Genomic DNA, 20,423 nt, shown 5'->3' with positions numbered 1-20,423 from the left:
ATCCATCCTCTCTCAACTAAGGTTTGTTTCAAGGCGTCAATAGCGGTAATCTGAGCGTGGATCATCTTGCATAACAGTGAGCTGGTGCGATCTGCCGATCAGTTCATACTTTGAATAAAATTCATAAAATAGATTACAAAAATAATTCTTGGTATCCAATGAACACTCTTTATAACCATATATTGTAATAACAGGATTAAGTTGACTTGTGGGAAAACACACATCAAAACACATTGTAGTCGAATACAGTAAACTACGTTCATAACGAACACTTAGAACGAACTCATTTTTTAGTCCCGGGTATTTGTTGTATATATGCTGTATATACGCTTAAAACGAACTATGGTTATTACGAACTAAAATGAATGGTCTTTTTTAGTTCGTTGTAACCGTAGTTTACTGTGTAATGCCTTCTCCCTCTACACGGGGTAGGTGGGGGAGTACGCACTATACACAAGAAAGTGCTTCTCTTTTTAAGTCTCTATCGGTTGCCCGGGGAAATCCACACTGACATTTAAATTTCGGAAACTCATTGGAGGTGCCCTTCATCTCATACTGCATGCTGATCTAGCCTATCTGATGTCGTGTGTAGCAAGTGTGGTACTTCCGGTGGGAGGCATGATGGGATCGCCTCTGAAGTGTCAACACCGATTTCTGTTCAGTCAGTATTGGTACACAATATGTTTTTCAATACCTACCGACCATCTCGTTTCACAAAAGAGAATATAAATTGATGTTTTTATACCACCGACTGCGTTTTATTTTCTGAGAAGAAAATCCATAAACCAAGCGATAATAATAGTGCCCTCGTGTTATAAATCTACGCCTGAAGGCAATGCTACGTTGGTAGTTCCTGCTCGTGTGGTATTTTTCCAAAACACTCTTTCATGTGATGGATGGTCTGCGGTTATTTGTATTGGTTATGAGGAATAAATTCTGTGAAATGACACTCCTCCATCTGTTTAGCGTTCCTCAACCATTATCGGATCCTTCTATTTTTGTAACCATTAGAACGTGTACAGAAATACGTGGAGGAAACGTGTTACATCTCCTTAGTCATTTCAGACCTTTTTACCGTCACATGATATTTAATCAAATGGGGGTGGGGGTGGTGGTAGCCTAGTGGTTATAGCATTCACTCGTCACGCCGAACACCTGGGTTCGATTCCAGACATGGGTACAATGTATGACGCCCATTTCTGGTGTCCCCGTCGTTATATTGCTGGAATATTGCTAAAAGCGACGTTAAACCATACTCACTCACTCATTCACTTAATCAGGTGTGCCTTTGTGAAGTATTTTAGTAGGCATAGATGTTGTGCTTAATACAAGAACGATTCACCCAAACGCATCATTTGTAAGTATCGAAGACATGTATTTCGTTTAAAGTAGGGGTATTCGAAAATAAGAGTTGATTACAGAAAAACAAATGAGGCATCGCATGTGCATGTCATCGATCCCAATTGCGTGGATCGATGCTCACGATATCAATCACTGGATTGTCTGGCCCAGACTCGATTATTTACAGACCGACGTCATATAGCTGGAATATTACTGAGTGCGGCGTTAAACAAGAAACAAAAAACAGACATATAAATGTGTATTGCTCAGACATATTTTATGTATTCATAATATGCAATAACATCTGTGAAGTGTGCTTAATGGCATTATGTCTATAAACATGCACTGAATACCCGGGTTAAAATAGGTCCCCAGCAACCCCCATGCTTGTCAGAAGAGGCGGCTAACGGGATCGGGTTTTGTCGGGCTCGCTGACTTGGCTGTTACATGTCATCGTATCTCATTTGCGTAGATCGACGCTCATGATGTCAGTCACTGGAATGTTTGGTGCTATTGCTGAGTGCGGCGTTAAACAAAAACCAACCAACCAACCAATCATGTCCACGCGATTGGTCAAACATTCGTTTATACGGGCGGTTCGAGTCAATCTCCCAATGACAATTTGAGAGAGTTTTATCCACCCCTCTTGCAGCACTTGGGCCCACTTGCACAAAGCGATTTTAGCGCTACGATTGTTGTAAGTATGGGAGTCTAAGCGCAAAGATCGCTTTGGGCGACCTGGTTCTTCGGCTCACGTAGCGGGTTGCCTTTGACGTCGGCGTACACATCTCTCGATCATGTCCCAGACGTGCTCCTTACTGAAAGGTCGGGTCTCAAGACTTGCCATTGCTTTCTGGGGTGTTTTTTTTCTGCTGGAGATGATCAGTTAAGTACGATGACAAGAGTATTATCGTCTTGAAAGACAAAACCTGGACAAGGACGGTACGTATGTTGTCTCTGTAGCACTGTCCAGTGACACTCCCATGGACATTGTCCTACCCACGACACTATCTGCTTCCACGCTCCAATTATTGGCGTCTGGCTATGATGTGTCGATGTCTTATCGGTGGTACAACACGTGGTCGCCGAGGATGCAGGTGATGTCTGGTCAGTAACATTCAGCCGGTGGCCTGGCACAAGTGAATATCGATACGACTGGCTGTTTATTCGATCCTGGAATTGTGTTATTGACCTAGGGCGCCCTGTGACGGTCCGACCATTAACATTTTGTGCCTGCAGAAACCTGTTCCAAAGTCTGCAAATCACAGACTGTGTTTGTTTGTTTGTTGTTTAACGTCTCACTCAGCAATATTCCAGCCTTATGACTGCGGTCTGTATATAATCGAGTCAGGACCAGACAATCCAGTGATTGATATCATAAGCATCGATCCACGCAATTGGGATCGATGACATGCATCAACCAAGTCAACGAGCCTGACCACCCGATCCCGTTAGTCGCCTCTTGACAAGCTTATTCGCCTTTAACGGCAAGTATGGGTTGCCGAAGACTTACCATTGACCTATTTGTATGACTTTATTTTTAAAACTGTTGATGATGGAAAGGAAATTTGTGATCGAAGTAAAGGTTTGTTTGTTGTGATCGAAGTAAAGGTTTTCATAAGGTCTGGCACCGTGGATAAGTAAACATGCTAAATACTTGTGATATTAAAGGAACATTATTAAAATAGTTTGAAGGTTTTGTAATGGACAAAGAAACAAAGATTATTAAAGGATATAAATCCAAATTTAACTTTGTACTGGCTTAAGTACCGAAAGTGTCTGCACTTGGCCCGCTGTTGTTCTTGATTTACATCAATGATTTAGTTAATCGTGTAAATAGTAATATAAAACTTGTTGCTGACGATCTTTCTACATCGTTGTGAAAACCCAGCCACCGCAGCTTCAGCTTTAAACAATGATCTGATTGCAATCTCCAACTGGGCGAAAATGTGGTGGGTGAAGTTTAACCCCGAGAAAACTGAAAGTATCTCCTTCTAAAGTTAAACTGTACCACTAAAAAGACCAAATCTCGAAATGGATGGAATCACTATAAAAGAAGTTGAAATACATAAACATTAAGGCGTAGTTCTCCAGCGTGATACCCCCCGGCATTTTCATGTAGATACTACTGTATTTAAAGTCAGATAAACTGTTTTAAGAGTTTAAAAATACCCCCTGCAGGAAAAGTCTTGAACTTATGTACAAATCATTCATCTTACCAATATTCGATTTCCGTCGTATACTTTGGAATAATTTATAAGATCAAGAAGTGATGCTGGACAGATTCAACCTAGATGCTCTAAGAACCAACTGTGTGGTTCAACACAGGGCACAAGCCATAGAAAAAAATGTATACCTTAACAAATCAAAAATCGTTATCGCTAAGGCGCAAGAATCAATCTTTATCCTACAAATGGTAAATAATTTAGCACCAGCTTGTTTCTGCAAACTTATCCCTGACCCAGTTAACGCTCGCGGTGTTTACAGCCTTAAAAACTCTATTATTAAATAACCTACCTGATAAAAAAAAAAGTTGCAGGCTCGAAATGGAAATGGAATTTCGAAATGGATTATCATGCACTTACAATCAAAAACATTTTTGTAATACAAATTTGGGAACCAGATTCTGTCAAATTATCCACTGCCGCCTCAAACTCGGTTGTAGTGACCTAAACGGATATTAATTCGACAGATTCATAACTGATAGCCCAGTTTGTCCTTCTAGCCCCGCAACACTACTTCTTTGGTTGTTGCAACTATGATCAAATTAAAAGCAATTTACTATATTACACAAAAGAATATGATATTATTACAGTACTTTACATATATTACTCACATATAATATATACCGGAATCTTGTGCACCTTTTGTAGTAACTAATGTTATGTATAATCACTACGTATAATTGGATCATTCTGACCATCAAACTGGACACTGTTGTACTTCATAACTGATCACCAAGGAACATGTGTAATTATATACACCTTGACTTTTATACAGGGAAGGTATTAAAATAAATGTTGTCTTGTTTTACAAATCCCAATTTCAAGTCGAAATAAAGATATGTTTAAATCATATGTTTGAACGTTTCCTTTGACAATAAACACTAAATCCATACACCCCAAGATTAACGGACTCCTTTTGAAATGCGGAACTGACGTTGTGTATATAATCAAATCCTTACTCCTCTGAACTTAAATGCTTCCAAACCTCCTGAGAATTGTCTCCATACGTACGCTGTTCAAAAAAGAAACGCACGGGTAGTATGTAGTTCACTGAACCTGACTACAAAAAAATCCAGTGTATAAATTGAATAGGTGTTATTGGAAAATGTTGGTGGCCTGATATTCGACAAACGGTGCGTTAACACTCAGCCATTGTCGATCGGCAATGTCTTAAACGGCATTGTTTTCACACTTGTTCAAAAATGTCATGAAGGAAAACACTAAAGCAAAATGCACGTGCAGGTTGTGGCATTCGTAACTTGTGGTAGTGGCTACAAAGAGGCAAGCATAAGCCAATAATTTGTGATTCAGTTCTCAACATTTTTCAAGTTCGGAAATACCGAGACTCAGCGCTGCCGATCGGAACATCGCCATATTACGTATCCAAAGAGGGGAATCGCAGCCTTCTGTTGCACGCCATTTCAACGTCTACCACAGCACCATTTGCCGCCTTTGTGATCGATAAACAGATTAATTCCACTCCAGACCGTCCGAGAACCGGCCGACCAAGAGTAACCACCCCTGCACAGGATCGCGACATTCGACTGTTCCACCTACGTCATCGCAATGCCACAGCTACGAAGACTGCAGGACGCATCCCTGGTTTGAGGAGGATATCGGACCAGACTGCCAGGAACCATCTTCGGTTATCGTCACTGTTTTGCAACAGATCATCGACAGCGACGCTTGCCTTTGAATTTGAGACGAGTGTGGTTTATCGAAGAATCACGATTTCATCTTCACCGGCGAAATGGAAGACAACGTGTTTATCGTCCCACATTGTGTACGTGAATTCGACAATTTCGGTGGCGGTAGTGTCATGGTCTGGGGGGCCATATCCTACACCACGAAACCTGATTTGGTTGTGGTTCAGGGAAATTTGACAGCAAATCGCTACATGAATCAAATACTTCAACCTCACCTTCTTCCAATCATTGACCGTCAGAGGGAGCTGTTTAAACAGTTCAACGTCCCACCGCACACAGCTCGTGCCATGGTAGACTACCTCCATAATGTCAACATCAATGCCTTGCCCTGGCCTTCGAGATCTCCAGGTCTGAATCCACGCGAACACCAACATGAATTATCATCCATTTATTATTTATGCGTCTGACATATTCCAGATGTGTTGTTATTTTGCTACCACTGTCAGTGAGAAAATATATTCATTTGATTATAGAGCCAGTTGTTTCCCCCTGCTGGTTTGCCTTCTGAGCCCGCTGAGGGGGCACGGGTGGCCCATTCGTCTATGGCGCCGCGATTCGCTGTGCAGAGTTGCGTCCCTTGGGCACGCCAGAAACCTTTGATTGTGGGTTCGAATCCCGGTTCGCCCCGATTATGTTTCTAGGTTTGTCAGCACCATACCCGTGCTCGTGGGTTTCACCGAAGTGGTAAACGTCTGAGACCTGCATCACTTCGGGCTTTCCTCCCACATTAAGCTGACGCGCCGTGATATAACTGGAATACTGTTAAAAGCGGCGTTAAACACAACACACACACTCACTCACTCTGAGCCCGCTGGGGTGTATGTCGTCGGATGGTCGGGGCTAGGTGTTCTCTGACGTTGACGTTGTGTGTTTTTGTTAATTCGGGGGGAACTGCAGTTTATGAAACGGAGCAGTGTATAAAACTTTCAGTTTAAAAAGTTTAAAAAGAGTGTTCTGTTTATTTATTGCAAATTTGTATAATGTTATCTGTGTTGCAATTAGATTCATGTAAGAATTGACAGTCCCTTTGTGTGGGTTCATACGGGAATGAACCTGTAGAGTAAAGGTCTGTGGACACATATGAAGCGTGGTTTAATTCTTAGATATTTTCATTCGTGTATCGTATATTCAAGAAACTTATACGTTATTTTGCAGATTATGCAAACACTAATAGTCCTGTTCATCTCAGCTGTTGCATGTGAGTAATTTGAAACAAAGTGATTTTTACAGTATAAGTACAAACAGTTCCATATGTAAATGTGACCCGTGAAGATCCGGGCAGTAATAGGTCTTCAGCAACCCATGCTTGCCGTAAAAGGCGACTATGCTTGTCGTGAGAGGCACCTAACGGGATCGGAGCGGGTGGTCAGGCTCGCTGACTTGGTTGATGCATGTCATCGTATCCCAATTGCGTGGATCGATGCTCATGGATTGTCAGGTCCAGACTCGATTATTTACAGACCGCCGTATATAGCTGGAATATTGCTGAGTGCGGCGTTAAACAAGAAACAAAAAACAGACATATAAATGTGTATTGCTCAGACATATTTTATGTATTCATAATATGCAATAACATATGTGAAGTGTGCTTAATGGCATTATGTCTATAAACATGCACTGAATACCCGGGTTAAAATAGGTCCCTAGGTTTTGTCGGGCTCGTTGACTTGGCTGTTACATGTCATCGTATCTCATTTGCGTAGATCGACGCTCATGATGTCAGTCACTGGAATGTTTGGTGCTATACAAGGACTGGTCGGCTCGGACTCATTGGGCTAGCACTTTAAACCCAGCATTAGTCCGGACTAGTACAAGCACACACACACACACACACATACACACACACACACACACACACACACACACACACACACACACACACACGTGTGCATGTGTTACACCGAATCTGTGCAACTGCCCATTCGGCAGGCCGTTTGCACAATGCATGCAATGGACAGTGTCGTGTATGAGTTAAATGAGTGTAGAAGTTAAAAGGGCAAATTTATTTTATAAGGGTCTATTCACCGAGTTATTTGAAAACTATCTGGAGAATTATTTTTCATTCAAAACTATTGTCCAGTGCATGCAATGAGCAGATAATTGTTTGCGCACTGCGTGCATTGGGCAATCGGTCTCGGGCAATCGGCCTGCCCAATGAACGCAAAGGGCAGTAGCAGAGATTGGGAGTGAGTGAGTGAGTGAGTATGGTTTTACGCTGCTTTTAGCAATATTCCAGCAATATCACGGCAGGGGACACCAGAAATGGGCTTCACACATTGTACCCATGTCGGGAATCGAACCCGTGTCTTCGGCGTGACGAGCGAACGCTTTAACCACAAGGCTACCCGACGGCCCGATTGGGTTTGACACACACATCGCTGCGTAAGTGCCAAAATCTAAAACGCTACGTTAAACCCCATTTAACCTTGTGTCACCTTCGACAACAATGCTGCCGTTTCTATTGTTCTAAGAAAACTTCTTTAAATAACATATTTCACCATCATCATGTCATTCATCTTCTGTTTCTTGAAGGTTCTGCAGATAGTTCAAACCCCAAACTAGTTGAAACTGTAGATTCAGTTGTATACATTATTTACATCATTGAAACGAAACATTCATTTGTATCAAATATTTACACCATTGAAGCGAAACATTCATTTGTATCAAATATTTACATCATTGAAGCGAAACATTCATTTGTATCAAATATTTACATCAATGAAGCGAAACATTCAGTTGTATCAAATATTTACATCATTGAAGCGAATCATTCATTTGTATCAAATATTTACATCATTGAAGCGAAACATTTAGTTGCATCAAATATTCACATCTTTGAAGTGAAACATTCATTTGTATCAATTAATTACATCATTAAAGCGAAACACTCATTTGTATCAAATATTTACATCATTGAAGCGAAACATTTAGTTGCATCAAATATTTACATCATTGAAACAAAACATTCAGTTGTATCAAATATTTACACCATTGACGCGAAACATTCATTTGTATCAAATATTTACATCATTGAAGCGAAACATTCATTTGTATCAATTATTTACATCATTCAAGCGAAACATTCATTTGTATCAAATATTTACATCATTGAAGCGAAACATTCATTTGTATCAATTATTTACATCATTGAAACAAAACATTCAGTTGTATCAAATATTTACACCATTGAAGCGAAACATTCATTTGTATCAAATATTTACATCATTGAAGCGGAACATTCATTTGTATCAATTATTTACATCATTGAAGCGAAAAATTCAGTTGTATCAAATACTTTCATCATTGAAGCGAAACATTCAGTTGCATCAAATATTTACATCATGAAAGCGAAACATTTATTTGCATCAAATATTTATATCATTGAAGCGAAACATTTATTTGCATCAAATATTTACATCATTGAAGAGAAACATTCATTTGTATCAATTAATTACATCTTTAAATCGAAACATTCATTTGTATCAAATATTCACATCATTGAAGCGAAACATTTAGTTGAATCAAATATTTACATCATTGAAACAAAACATTCATTTGTATCAAATATTTACATCATTTAAGCGAAACATTCATTTCTATCAAATATTTACATCATTGAAACGAAACATTCATTTGTATCAAACATTTACATCATTGAAGCGAAACATTCATTTGTATCAAATATTTACATCATTGAAACGAAACATTCATTTGTATCAAATATATACATCATTTAAGCGAAACATTCATTTGTGTCAAATATTTACATCATTGAAACGAAACATTCATTTGTATCAAATATATACATCATTTAAGCGAAACATTCATTTGTAACAAATATTTACATCATTAAAGCGAAACATTTAGTTGTATCAATTATTTACATCATTGAAGCGAAACATTTAGTTGCATCAATTATTTACATTATTTTACAAGTAATATATACAGTTGTATCAAATATTTACAATATTAAAGCGATAGATACAGTTGCATCAATTATTCGGAAGCACTTCTTTCGAAAACCCACCCGTTTTGCAATTTCAGATTCTGATATTACGTCCTTAACGTTGCTTAATGACGTCTTCCGGTTTCTACATTTTATACAGCAAGCGTGGAAATATATGTCACAACTTGACGTTTTATAGACGTTTTTATCGTATTCGGCTTCTAACGTGTTCTATAGGTATCAAAACGGTGTCCAAACCTCTTCATTAGCTTATCTTCTAAAGAAGTCGATTGCCTTCGTGGCCCAGTAGATAGAGCGTCTGCCCGGAGAGCGGAAGTTCGGTGGTTCGATCCCCGGTCGCGTCATTCCAAACGACGTTAAATTGTGGTAGATGATAAAACAAGAACTGGTCGACTCGGATTTAGTGTTCCGTGCCTGAATGGAGTATTCGTGTTAAACTGCGTCGTGGTATATAAGTGGGCGGACACTATATAACCTGCTAAAGTACAAGTAGCCACGCACGTACGCGCGTTATATATATATATATCTTGAATGCTACGTTAAACCAACTCAACACCTGAAAGAGTCGCCAAACAGCAATAGAAGACCACAGGAACGTAGCATTCTCAGGTTTTAAGAAACAGTTCATCGTTTACCTTATAATACGTATTTGCAATTGTGATACAAATAATGTACTTGTCTGGTTCAAAATGAACTAGATCAAGCAAAACTAGTGTGCCATGGCACCGTAGCTCACCTGGATATCCAGTCACATTTCAACGAAAACAGTCACTTCACAAAATTTGCTGGCAGCGTTGATATTCAAATATTGTCTGTAAAAATTCATAATTTGAAAAATATATAGTGACATTATTAGGACATGCATCCCTCAGAGATAAAACATGCATTTCCAGGGGCATGGCCAATACAAGGTTAAAATACAAAACATCCCAAATAAACATATATGTTGAACTCCACTACTGACTTCACTTGTGCGGCATTTCAGGATATTTTGAACATGGTTTTCAGTCTGGTGAGCAACAAAGAGAAATCAGAAAATCTCATGCAAATCACATGAATTTACTTGTTAAGACATCACATGATATATGTATACAACACAACGTCACCACTTCTTACTCACTGCACGGGACACGGGTGGTCCAGTAGGCTAAGATGTGTGTACCAAAACGTGTGTTCAAATCCCAGTTTTGTTTCAAGGTTCCTCAGCACCATGCCCGTGCTCGTGGCTTGTAGCAACGTGGTAAACATCTTAAGCCTTCCATATCAAATCACGCGCCCTTGTATAACTGAAATACTAAGTGGCGTTAAACAAAACTCTGTCCTTCCCATTGCAGGCGCCCAGTGTGACAGCCTAACGGGCAAATCTTACTACATCCATAGCGACGTTAGGACATGGAACGAAGCAAGGACAATATGCGAGGACAATGGAGGACGCCTGGCTCAGATAGACAATCAGCAGACCTTGGATGCCCTTGTGGCTTATTCAAACACCGATCATTGGAAAGACGATATGTATGTCTTCTTACTAGATTGGCCATTTGAATAGAGATGAGCAAACATCTATTAGCTATGTTTCTGCTTGATAACTAAATTAGAATGTGAAGGGCATACGCAATTAGAATGAAGGGTAGCACTGGGTACTGCAGGGGGGTCGTAGACAAAGGTCGGCTGGGAGCCTTATTCGAATTTACGATCAGGCCATGAGGGCAACTAGACGACATTTTTGTCCGGAAAATGGGGTCAGCTGAATATTTGGATTAAAGTAGGATAATGGTTGTGTACAATATGTCTGTTTATCTATGACACTAGGTTTGGACATTTCTGGATTGGACTGAACCGAGCGGAACGTGAACCCGATTTCCGGTGGGATCACTGCGAGGCTGTTAATGGTTCATCATTTACGTTCGGGGACTTCACGACAGATGATACGACGAAATTGTGTGTGTATGCTGAAAAGGACAAATTACAGTGGTTCAGCGAAACATGTCACAGCATCTATCAGTATCTATGCCAGAAAGACACAGGTGAGTATGAAGAAGATGGACACAATTGCTTGACAACGGTATAAGGATCTATACCGAAACGTCGCTCTTCGTCGTCGCATCTTGTCATCCGTCAACTTCTAAGTAATGCCTATCAAACAATTTGAGTATGAAGAAACCTTGTAGTCCTCGGTGCCGTTCTACAAAGCGATCTTAACGCTAAGGTGATACTAACTCTCATACCCTTCAACATAGACTTAAAACAGTCGTAGCGCTAGGGTTGTTTTGAACAACGGCACTCTGAAGCAATGTCAGTGTTATGACTGTCGTTACCTGGGTCTATTGATCTTAGATATTGACACGAGTCTCTAACACGAATAATCTTTTGTTTTACGGGCATCGTAAATGTAACCCCTTTACATTAACACTGACTTATGCCGTAGCCTCATTACAATAACACTGACTTACATCGTAACCCCTTTAACGACTTACGTCGTAACCTCTTTATATTAACTCTGAATTATGTCAAACCCCTTTACATTAACAGTGATTTATGTCGTAGCCTCTTTACATAAACACTGACTTACGTCGTAACCTCATTACAATAACACTGACTTACGTCGTAACCCTTTACATTAACACTGACTTACGTCGTAACCTCTTTACATTAACACTGAGTTATGTAGTAAGCCCTTTACATTAACACTGACTTACGTCGTAACCTCATTATAAAACACTGACTTACGTCGTAACCTCATTACAATAACACTGACTTACGTCGTAACCCTTTACATTAACACTGACTTACGTCGTAACCCTTTACATTAACACTGACTTACGTTGTAACCCCTTTACATTAACACTCACTTACGTCGTAACCTCTTTATATTAACACTGACTTATATAGTAACCCCTTTACATTAACACAGACTTACGTCGTAACCTCATTACAATAACACTGACTTACGTCGTAACCCCTTTACATTAACACTGACTTATGTCGTAACCCTTTTAACTTAAAACTGACTTATGTTGTAACCCCTTTACCTTAACACTGACTTACGTCATAACCCCTTTACATTAACACTGACTTACGTCATAACCTCATTACAATAACACTGACTTACATCGTAACCCCATTACATTAACACTGACTTATGTCGTAACCTCATTACAATAACACTGACTTACGTCGTAACCCCTTTACCTTAACACTGACTTACGTCGTAACCCCTTTACATTTACACTGACTTACGTCGTAACCTCATTACAATAACACTGACTTACGTCTTAACCCCTTTACATTAACACTGACTTACGTCGAAACCCCTTTACCTTAACACTGACTTACGTCGTAACCCCTTTACACTTACACTGACTTACGTCGTAACCCCTTTACATTAACACAGACTTACGTCGTAACCCCTTTACACTTACACTGACTTACGTCGTAACCCCTTTACATTAACACTCACTTATGTTTTAACCCCTTTACCTTAACACTGACTTACGTCGTAACCCCTTTACATTAACACTGACTTATGTCGTAACCCCTTTACATTAACACAGACTTACGTCGTAACCTCATTACAATAACACTGACTTACGTCTTAACCCCTTTACATTAACACTGACTTACGTCGTAACCCTTTTAACTTAACACTGACTTACGTCGTAACCCCTTTACTTTAACACTGACTTATGTTGTAACCCCTTTACCTTAACACTGACTTACGTCGTAACCCCATTACATTAACACTTACACGTTGTAGCCCTTTAAATTATCTGACTCTGTCCTGAAAAATATAATACTTTAGCATGGACTTAGCAATAAACGTATGGCCACAGCGTCCATGGTTACAGAAATGTAACCCTTTTTTGTCGTTTAACAAAGAACTGTGGTATAAAGAAATGGTTTTTGTCTACAACACGAATTAAATTACTCAATTTTAAAAGTAAGAGGTATTGTAATGGTCATTTGTGAATAGCTATTAGCAAAATATTTTAAAAATAAGATTGTTTATACTTGAAGGAACATCAAAAGGACAGATAGGCTACAATGTGTTGAAAAGATCGAGTTTTATTAATTTGTATATAAGGAAACAAAGAAAAATATAGAGAAATAAGCTTTACTGTCAGCTTGTTTGAAATAGCGTGTATATAAATTCAACATAGATCAGAATCTAATGTTTCATATGTATTGTTTCAAGTATTTCAAATGTGTATTTTGGATATAAGGCTGGGAACCCATGATATCATATCATTTAGAATGTGTCTACAACTAAGTGTTCCCTCATTTCGATCCGTATATACTTAAGGATAGCAAACAATTCAAACATATGAATCAGTAAAGTAGTATTCATTGATCTCATTTCTAGTATTTTAGGGTTTTTCGGAGGTATCAAATAAGTAAAACCTAGCTTTGAAATTTTCATGTAAACGGTTTCCTTCTTTTACAAAATATATTATTTGGGGGGGGGGGGGGGGGGGGAGGATTACCTCTTACAGTTCTTTGATATTGTAGGAATGACACTGAAGTCTTTCCTGATGGTAGCAGCAAGAAGCGACTAGTACTCCTGTGTGTTTGTTGGTTCTAGGTCCCTGTACATACACAGACTTCAGTGGGACGTGTACAGGACCCGGTCATGCTGAAGCTTCTGTCGTTCCTGTTGCGGATGTGGCTGAATGTGAAGACTTGTGCAGTAACACCCTACAGAACAAGCTGGCATGTTGGATGTACAGCTACGACAATCCCACCTGTACGCTGTATTTCGACACGGACCCATGGGCATGTACACAACCGTCATTGGCAGCGACAGCAAAGACGCGGGACTGCTTTACATGTGTGTATACATGATTGCTCACTTTGTTACTTCCGCATTTCCAGCAAATAAATATAACGCCAGAGAATAATCTGTCACGTTTATCAGTTGAAACGGTTCCATTGGGCGGAAAGTTTCTGTATTTTCGTTTTTGTCGACAGTTGTAACAGTGATTTCGTCCTCAAGCCTCAGCAACTCTGATTCCAAACCAAGTATCGACTGCGACTTGTATACATCCCAATCTGCCGCTACTTCCACACCAACGACAAGTATCACTCTGGCAACTAATCCCACTGCTCCGGCCACGTCAAGTCTCACTACCACAGCTAATCCCACTACCCTGGCCACGTCAAGTATCACTATGGCAACTAATCTCTACACCCTGGCCACGTCTAGCATCACTATGGCAACTAATCCCACTACCCTGACCACGTCAAGTATCACTATGGCAACTTATCCCACTATCCTGGCCAAGTCAAGTATCACTATGGCAACTAATCCCACTACTCCGGCCACGTCAAGTATCACTTTGGCAATTAAACCCTACACCCTGGCCACGTCGAGTCTCACTATGGCAACTAATCCCTACACCCTGGCCACGTCAAGCATCACTATGGCAACTAATCCCACTATCCTGACCACGCCAAGTATCACTATGGCAACTTATCCCACTACCCCGGCCACGTCAAGTATCACTATGGCAACTAATCCCACTATCCTGACCACGTCAAGTATCACTATGGCAACCAATCCCACTACCCCGACCACGTCAAGTATCACTATGGAAGCTTATCGCGTTACTCCGGCTGCGTCAAGTCTCACTATGGGGAAAACCACGACTAACCCAGCAAGCGCGCCTGCAGGAGCACCACCTGTTACCACCGCACTGGCGTCGACGTCAACAACAACAGGTACCGCAGCCTTCACTACACAAAGTGTAACAACTACATCCAGTGCATCATCAGAAGCGTCAACTCTTCAACAACAGTCATGAAATCTCATCAGCATCAAATGAAAATAATATACTGAACCGCAAAAGAAACGCAAGGTGTACATAAAATGTTGATAACGTCATGGCCATATCAGATATGTAGACAATATTAAGAAATGATAACAGAGAAAACATTTGATAACAAATGTGCATTGCTTGCTTGACCATCAGTGTTTATTGCAAAAATCCACCGAAAACAGCTCATCTCCCCCCGAACAGAAAAATGTCAAGTCTCAGTCATGTCCATCAATAGCACGTGTGGCCTCCGTTAGCTGCGATACAGGCCGCACACCGCCGTCTCATTGAGTCGACAAGTCTAAAGAAGAAGGCTTGAGAAATCCCGTTCTATTCCCGCCCTTAAAAGGCTTCTAGTTCCGGAAGTGTATATGGCTGCCTTGCAGCCCGAAGCGTCTCACAATCTCGTCCCAGACATACTCATTTGGCGCCATGTCTGGTGACAAAGACGGCCAGGGCATCCTGGAATGTTATTCACTCTGAGGAGGGACCCGTGCTGTGTGGGGACGAGCGTTGTCCTGCTGAAAGAGCTAGTGTTATGGTTGACCCAGGAAGAGAGGTCTGACGTGATTACGAAGAACATCATCCCTGTACACGACAGCAGTCACACGCTGACGAACCACGTGTAGAAGGGTCCTGTGATGATAACTGTAGCCTCCCCACGCTCTTAGAAGACGACAACCTGTGTTTGCTGACCTGGGATGGACCTTTAATGGTTGCAGTGTTGCTCGTCGCTGTCGGCCACGTAGATGTGTCACCCGGCTGTAACGGTCCTGCGCTGAAATAGTGACCCTTGCAATTGGCCGTCCAGAACACTGACTGTCTGGGGTTGCCGTGCGACCAATCTGGTGGTGGTAGACTCATGACATCCAAAGTGTCTCGCCACTACAGTTGGCGTTGATACGGCCTGAAGGATCCCCATGGCAACGCCTCACTGTTCAGTTAATGTTTCCCATGTTTCCTGTCCTTTTTCAAAGTCGAGTGTGAAATGTTTGGTGTGGGGTTTTTAAACAGTGGCTTATAGAGGTTGAACATGGAGGAACATGCACGCATTTTGGCATGTGATTTGCGCTGCACAAGCAAAAAACGTCAAACGAGACGAAACGACTTCGTTCCCGCGACGTGCTCGAAATGAATGATGGAAATAGAGAACAATGTTTCATGAATGCGTCTCTCTACGTTTTTAGACATTTCTTTTCACAAACAAAAACTTGTCTTGTGTTTCTTTTCCGGTTCAGTATATTACTAAGAGTATATTACTACAGCGATATTTGTTGCGGGGCTACTGTTTAATTTGGTACTTGCATCATTATGGCTTTACGATAATCTCTTATCCGGGTTCATGTGCTTTCGACCAATAAAATTCAGCAAGTTCCAATAAATAATACCGTGGTCACTTCGAACAGTTATATTTATCATAAGAAATCCCCCGGTCTTCTTTCTAAAATTTGATCATAAAGAATGATATGGCTTGTAACATGGTTGTTGTACCGCCGCACCATATATTTTCAGACTCTTCTGGGAACAGCGAAACCTGCCCGTGTTTGGTGTGCGTTGTGACAAGAAATGTGACAGAGATGGAGAGTATCATGGAGGCCATTCTCCTGCTCCTGAAGTTAGACAAGTCCAAGCTGTCAGCCACCAGAAGGAAGCTGGAGTCGGAGCCGGACGGCAGACCCTCAGCACAGGCCATTGGCTACTCGGGAATAATCTTCATCGTCATCACACTCAGTTTCTTCGTCCTAAGTGATCTAATGCGACTCTGTCAGTTCTTCTCAAGCAAGACATCTAACCCCCAATTACAGATCGGGGACAACACTGCCTGAAGAGTGAGGTCCCTGGTCCTTTGTTCTGTGTCAGTGCTGGAGGCACGGAACGACAGGTTAGAGAAGTCTGCTAATGGCAAGTTTGGATTTATCAGTCACAGATGAAGCCACATACATCAAAAACGCTTTAAACAGGATACAATAAACTACGTTTATAACGAATACGCCTATAACGAACTGACGGATATAACGAACATGTTTTGGTCCCGGCCATTTGCTGTATATATGCTTATTATAACAAATTTTATTTCAATTGCGATGTAAAGACAGGGAAAGGTAAAGGTTGTTACCAGTTGGAAACAGAAATAGGAATTCCATAATGTCTGCTGCACTAAACATCGTCTTTCATGACGTGTGTGGAAGCTAAAATATTGAGGTCTAAATTTTTTTAAATCCAAATGTTTATCTTGAAGGTGCACTTATATTCGAAATACTTAGCGTCTCTTTTTGACGAACTGACTAGTGGTATTTTATATAGCCCCTTGTTCACTTTACTGAAGCCCCGTAATTTCAACATTTATCAAATTTGTTCAATTTTGGATAAATGACATTTTTCATGTTTTATTCTCGACCTCGCCCATATCCTCAGCCAATACCTCACCCATGCCATCACCCTCTTTCTCTCCATCACGCACAGTATCGACACATAATTTGCTTTTCTTTGTCAAAGTAACCTATTTCAGAATGTATTTTACAGACAGTTTTTAACCATCACATGACAATGATTCACAATTAACTCATGCAATTATGAAATACATGTATCCTGTATCCTTGATGGATCAGTCGCTATATAAGGGCAATAATCTTGAACGGGACACAACCCCCATGTCACCTTTCTCGTCTTCGTCGATCAACATTCATCACGCGCCTTTCAGGGACAGAAGACACAAGGTTAGGGTCAGTTCTTTCAGTTGTTCTCAGCCTTGCACTGATTGTAGTTCAATTAATCATTTAGTTATCTATCATCCAAAGTGTGTGTAGGAGCTACAGTTACACTCATTTACCTGGGCCATATGTATGTGCATTGTTGTCTTCAATTGTTTTGAAAAACGAATGTTGCTTCTTCCCTAGTAGGGCGGTGGGGTAGCCTAGTGGTTAAAGCGTTCGCTCGTCACGCCGAAGACCCGGGTTCGATTCCCGACATGGGTACAATGTGTGAAGCCCATTTCTGGTGTTCCCCGCCGTGATGTTGCTCGAATATTGCTAAAAGCGGCCTAAAACCATACTCACTCACTCACTCACTCTTCCCTAGTATCTGTACCGCATGTGTTGTAGCTAAACAGTGACTGTATCTTTGGTAGGGTTGAACTATTGCAGATGTCAAATGTCTAAGTGTTTTAGGTAATACTGTCTCGAAAAGTAGTAACATTTCTATCTAATTATGATTATCTTGCTTGGATCGCTCTCAGATCAACGTACCTTTTAGGTTTAGGATAACATTGCAAAACCATTGACGAGTTCTAAGTACTGCTTGATAGAAACTATAGAAGGCAAGTACTATTTCAAGTCATGTTCTGTATTGTTGGAGGACAGTTTTCTTTCGAACCCATATATAAGGAGTGTTTCTTCATGTGGCACAAACAATTGCAACACGTGTCCTATTTTGATAACTGATTAGAATTGACCATTACAGTTAGAACGTGCTTCAGAAAACATTTTGAAGAACTGTTATCTATGGCACTGAATGTACCCTTTGCGAATTACTTAACTGGGCTCCGTATGTCAGACAGTTAAATATTTCAGCTGGGTATGGTTTTGTATGTGGCGAACAAAATGTAGCTATGCCAGAGCGATTGATTATGGACTTCACACAGACTTTAAAGGACATGTTCTTCCAAACATGGTTAACTTATCTACCTTTGTCCAGTAAATAAATCACTATTCGGATATCAAACTTTAATAGAGCGCACTGTTTGTTTGAATGAGATTTAAAGAAATTCCGAATGGCGTTAGCCCGATTAAGATGCAGCTCTCACGATCTCCTTTTTGAAGCAGGTAGACATTGCAGACTTCAAAGAGAAGACAGAATCTGTCAACGGTGAGGTTTTGATAAAACAGACGATGAATATCACGTTTTATTTGTTTGTTCATTCGATGTTGATATTATTTGGGGTGGTCAGGTAGCCTAGTGGTTAAAGCGTTCGCTCGCCACGCCGAACACCCGGGTTCCATTCCCGACATGGGTATACTGTGTGAAGCCCATTTCTGGTGTCCCCCGCCGTGACATTGCTGGAATATTGCTAAAAGCGGTGTAAAAGAATACTCAGTCACACACTTTGTTGATTTTAGAAACCAATTCATTAATGATTATTTTTTCAAGGGTCCTTACTTGTATAAATTTTACTAATTTCACAGTTAAAAATCTGCCAGTGTTCATTTCCAGTGCCATGAATCGTAGAAAGCATGCACTTATTCAACGACTTGATGATTGATGTATATTCTATTGCATAATGTACCCTCGGCTATATTGTATTCATGTGCTATAGGCCTGTGGCCTTCTAAGTATTTAGAAATAAAAATTGATTGATAGATTTATGTTGACACAACGGACATTGACGACACGAGTCAGCCATGATAGATCAGGCATCAACAGAAATGTTTCCAATTGTGTCTACAAACATTTCAATTCTGAAAATCACTCAGTCATTTGCATGAAACGTTGGATATTAGAACATTAGAACAAATATACCATCAATCAATAGCCGCAAATGCATCCAACGTAATAGGATGTGCAGAGAAATCATTCGGTTCGTCTGTTGTGTATAGCAATTCAATATGAATGTAATGGCTACATAAAAGACGTTGCAGAGTCAATTGCATTATGATAATATAACATTATGATTCGAATGAATGTAAATAGTAAATATTTTAAAGAGTAAATAACGTTACTTCTCAACAACAACAAAATTTACAGAAATGCAATATCAAGAGTTTTGTTGTTTAAGACAAAATGTCTTTTAATCAGCGCTTGAAGACGCCTTATGCACTTTTCAGAACATTAAACACGTCAATTAAACAATATATGTTTTGTTTTAAATATAAAACATCCACGCCAGGGTTTAATCAGTTTTGAGTATCTGGAGTTGACTGGGTGTAAAAGGGAAAATGCCGGTGAAAATTATCTGAATGGACCATTGGTGAAGAGGGTGACACCCGAGAACACTGTTCTTCTCCAGAGTTGTCGGGAATGTGCATCCCTTATACAAGCGGAACGCTTTACCCACACAATGACAAGACCCGTGGCGCAGGTATGGAGACTTTGATGATGTCCATGATCTGGACACCAACTACGTTAATCGGGGAATTTTGTTTGTTGTTTAACGCCGCACACCGCAATATTCAAGGTATATGACGGCGGTCTGTCACTAATTGAATCTGGAGCAGACACCCGATCCCAATAGTCGCCTCAAACAAGCATAGTCGCCTTTTACGGCAAGCATCGGTTGCTGAAGACCTATTCTATCCCGGATCTTCATTGGTCTATTCGGGGAAGTGATTTTGAGAACACCGTTTTCAACCGCTGAAATGGCGACATCTTTTAATAATAT

General features: G+C 40.4%; 1 protein-coding gene across 1 annotated transcript; it reads left to right on the top strand.

The window, feature by feature from the left end:
- Window positions 1-6,430: 6,430 nt before the first annotated feature.
- Window positions 6,431-18,113, top strand: LOC139444956 (uncharacterized). Its single transcript, XM_071225987.1, has 6 exons — window positions 6,431-6,470; window positions 10,574-10,751; window positions 11,049-11,263; window positions 13,819-14,064; window positions 14,205-14,954; window positions 16,562-18,113. The coding sequence occupies exons 1-6, from the start codon at window positions 6,431-6,433 to the stop codon at window positions 16,873-16,875; spliced, it is 1,743 nt and encodes a 580-aa protein (XP_071082088.1). The 3' UTR covers window positions 16,876-18,113.
- The last annotated feature ends 2,310 nt before the right edge of the window (window positions 18,114-20,423 follow it).

This window comes from Haliotis cracherodii, unplaced genomic scaffold (assembly GCF_022045235.1).
Source record: "Haliotis cracherodii isolate W230 unplaced genomic scaffold, xgHalCrac1.p SCAF_10, whole genome shotgun sequence".
In the NCBI taxonomy this organism is placed as follows: Eukaryota; Metazoa; Mollusca; class Gastropoda; order Lepetellida; family Haliotidae; genus Haliotis; species Haliotis cracherodii.
The sequence above is the reverse complement of the archived record's forward strand: the minus strand, read 5'-3'. Positions and strand labels throughout refer to the sequence as shown.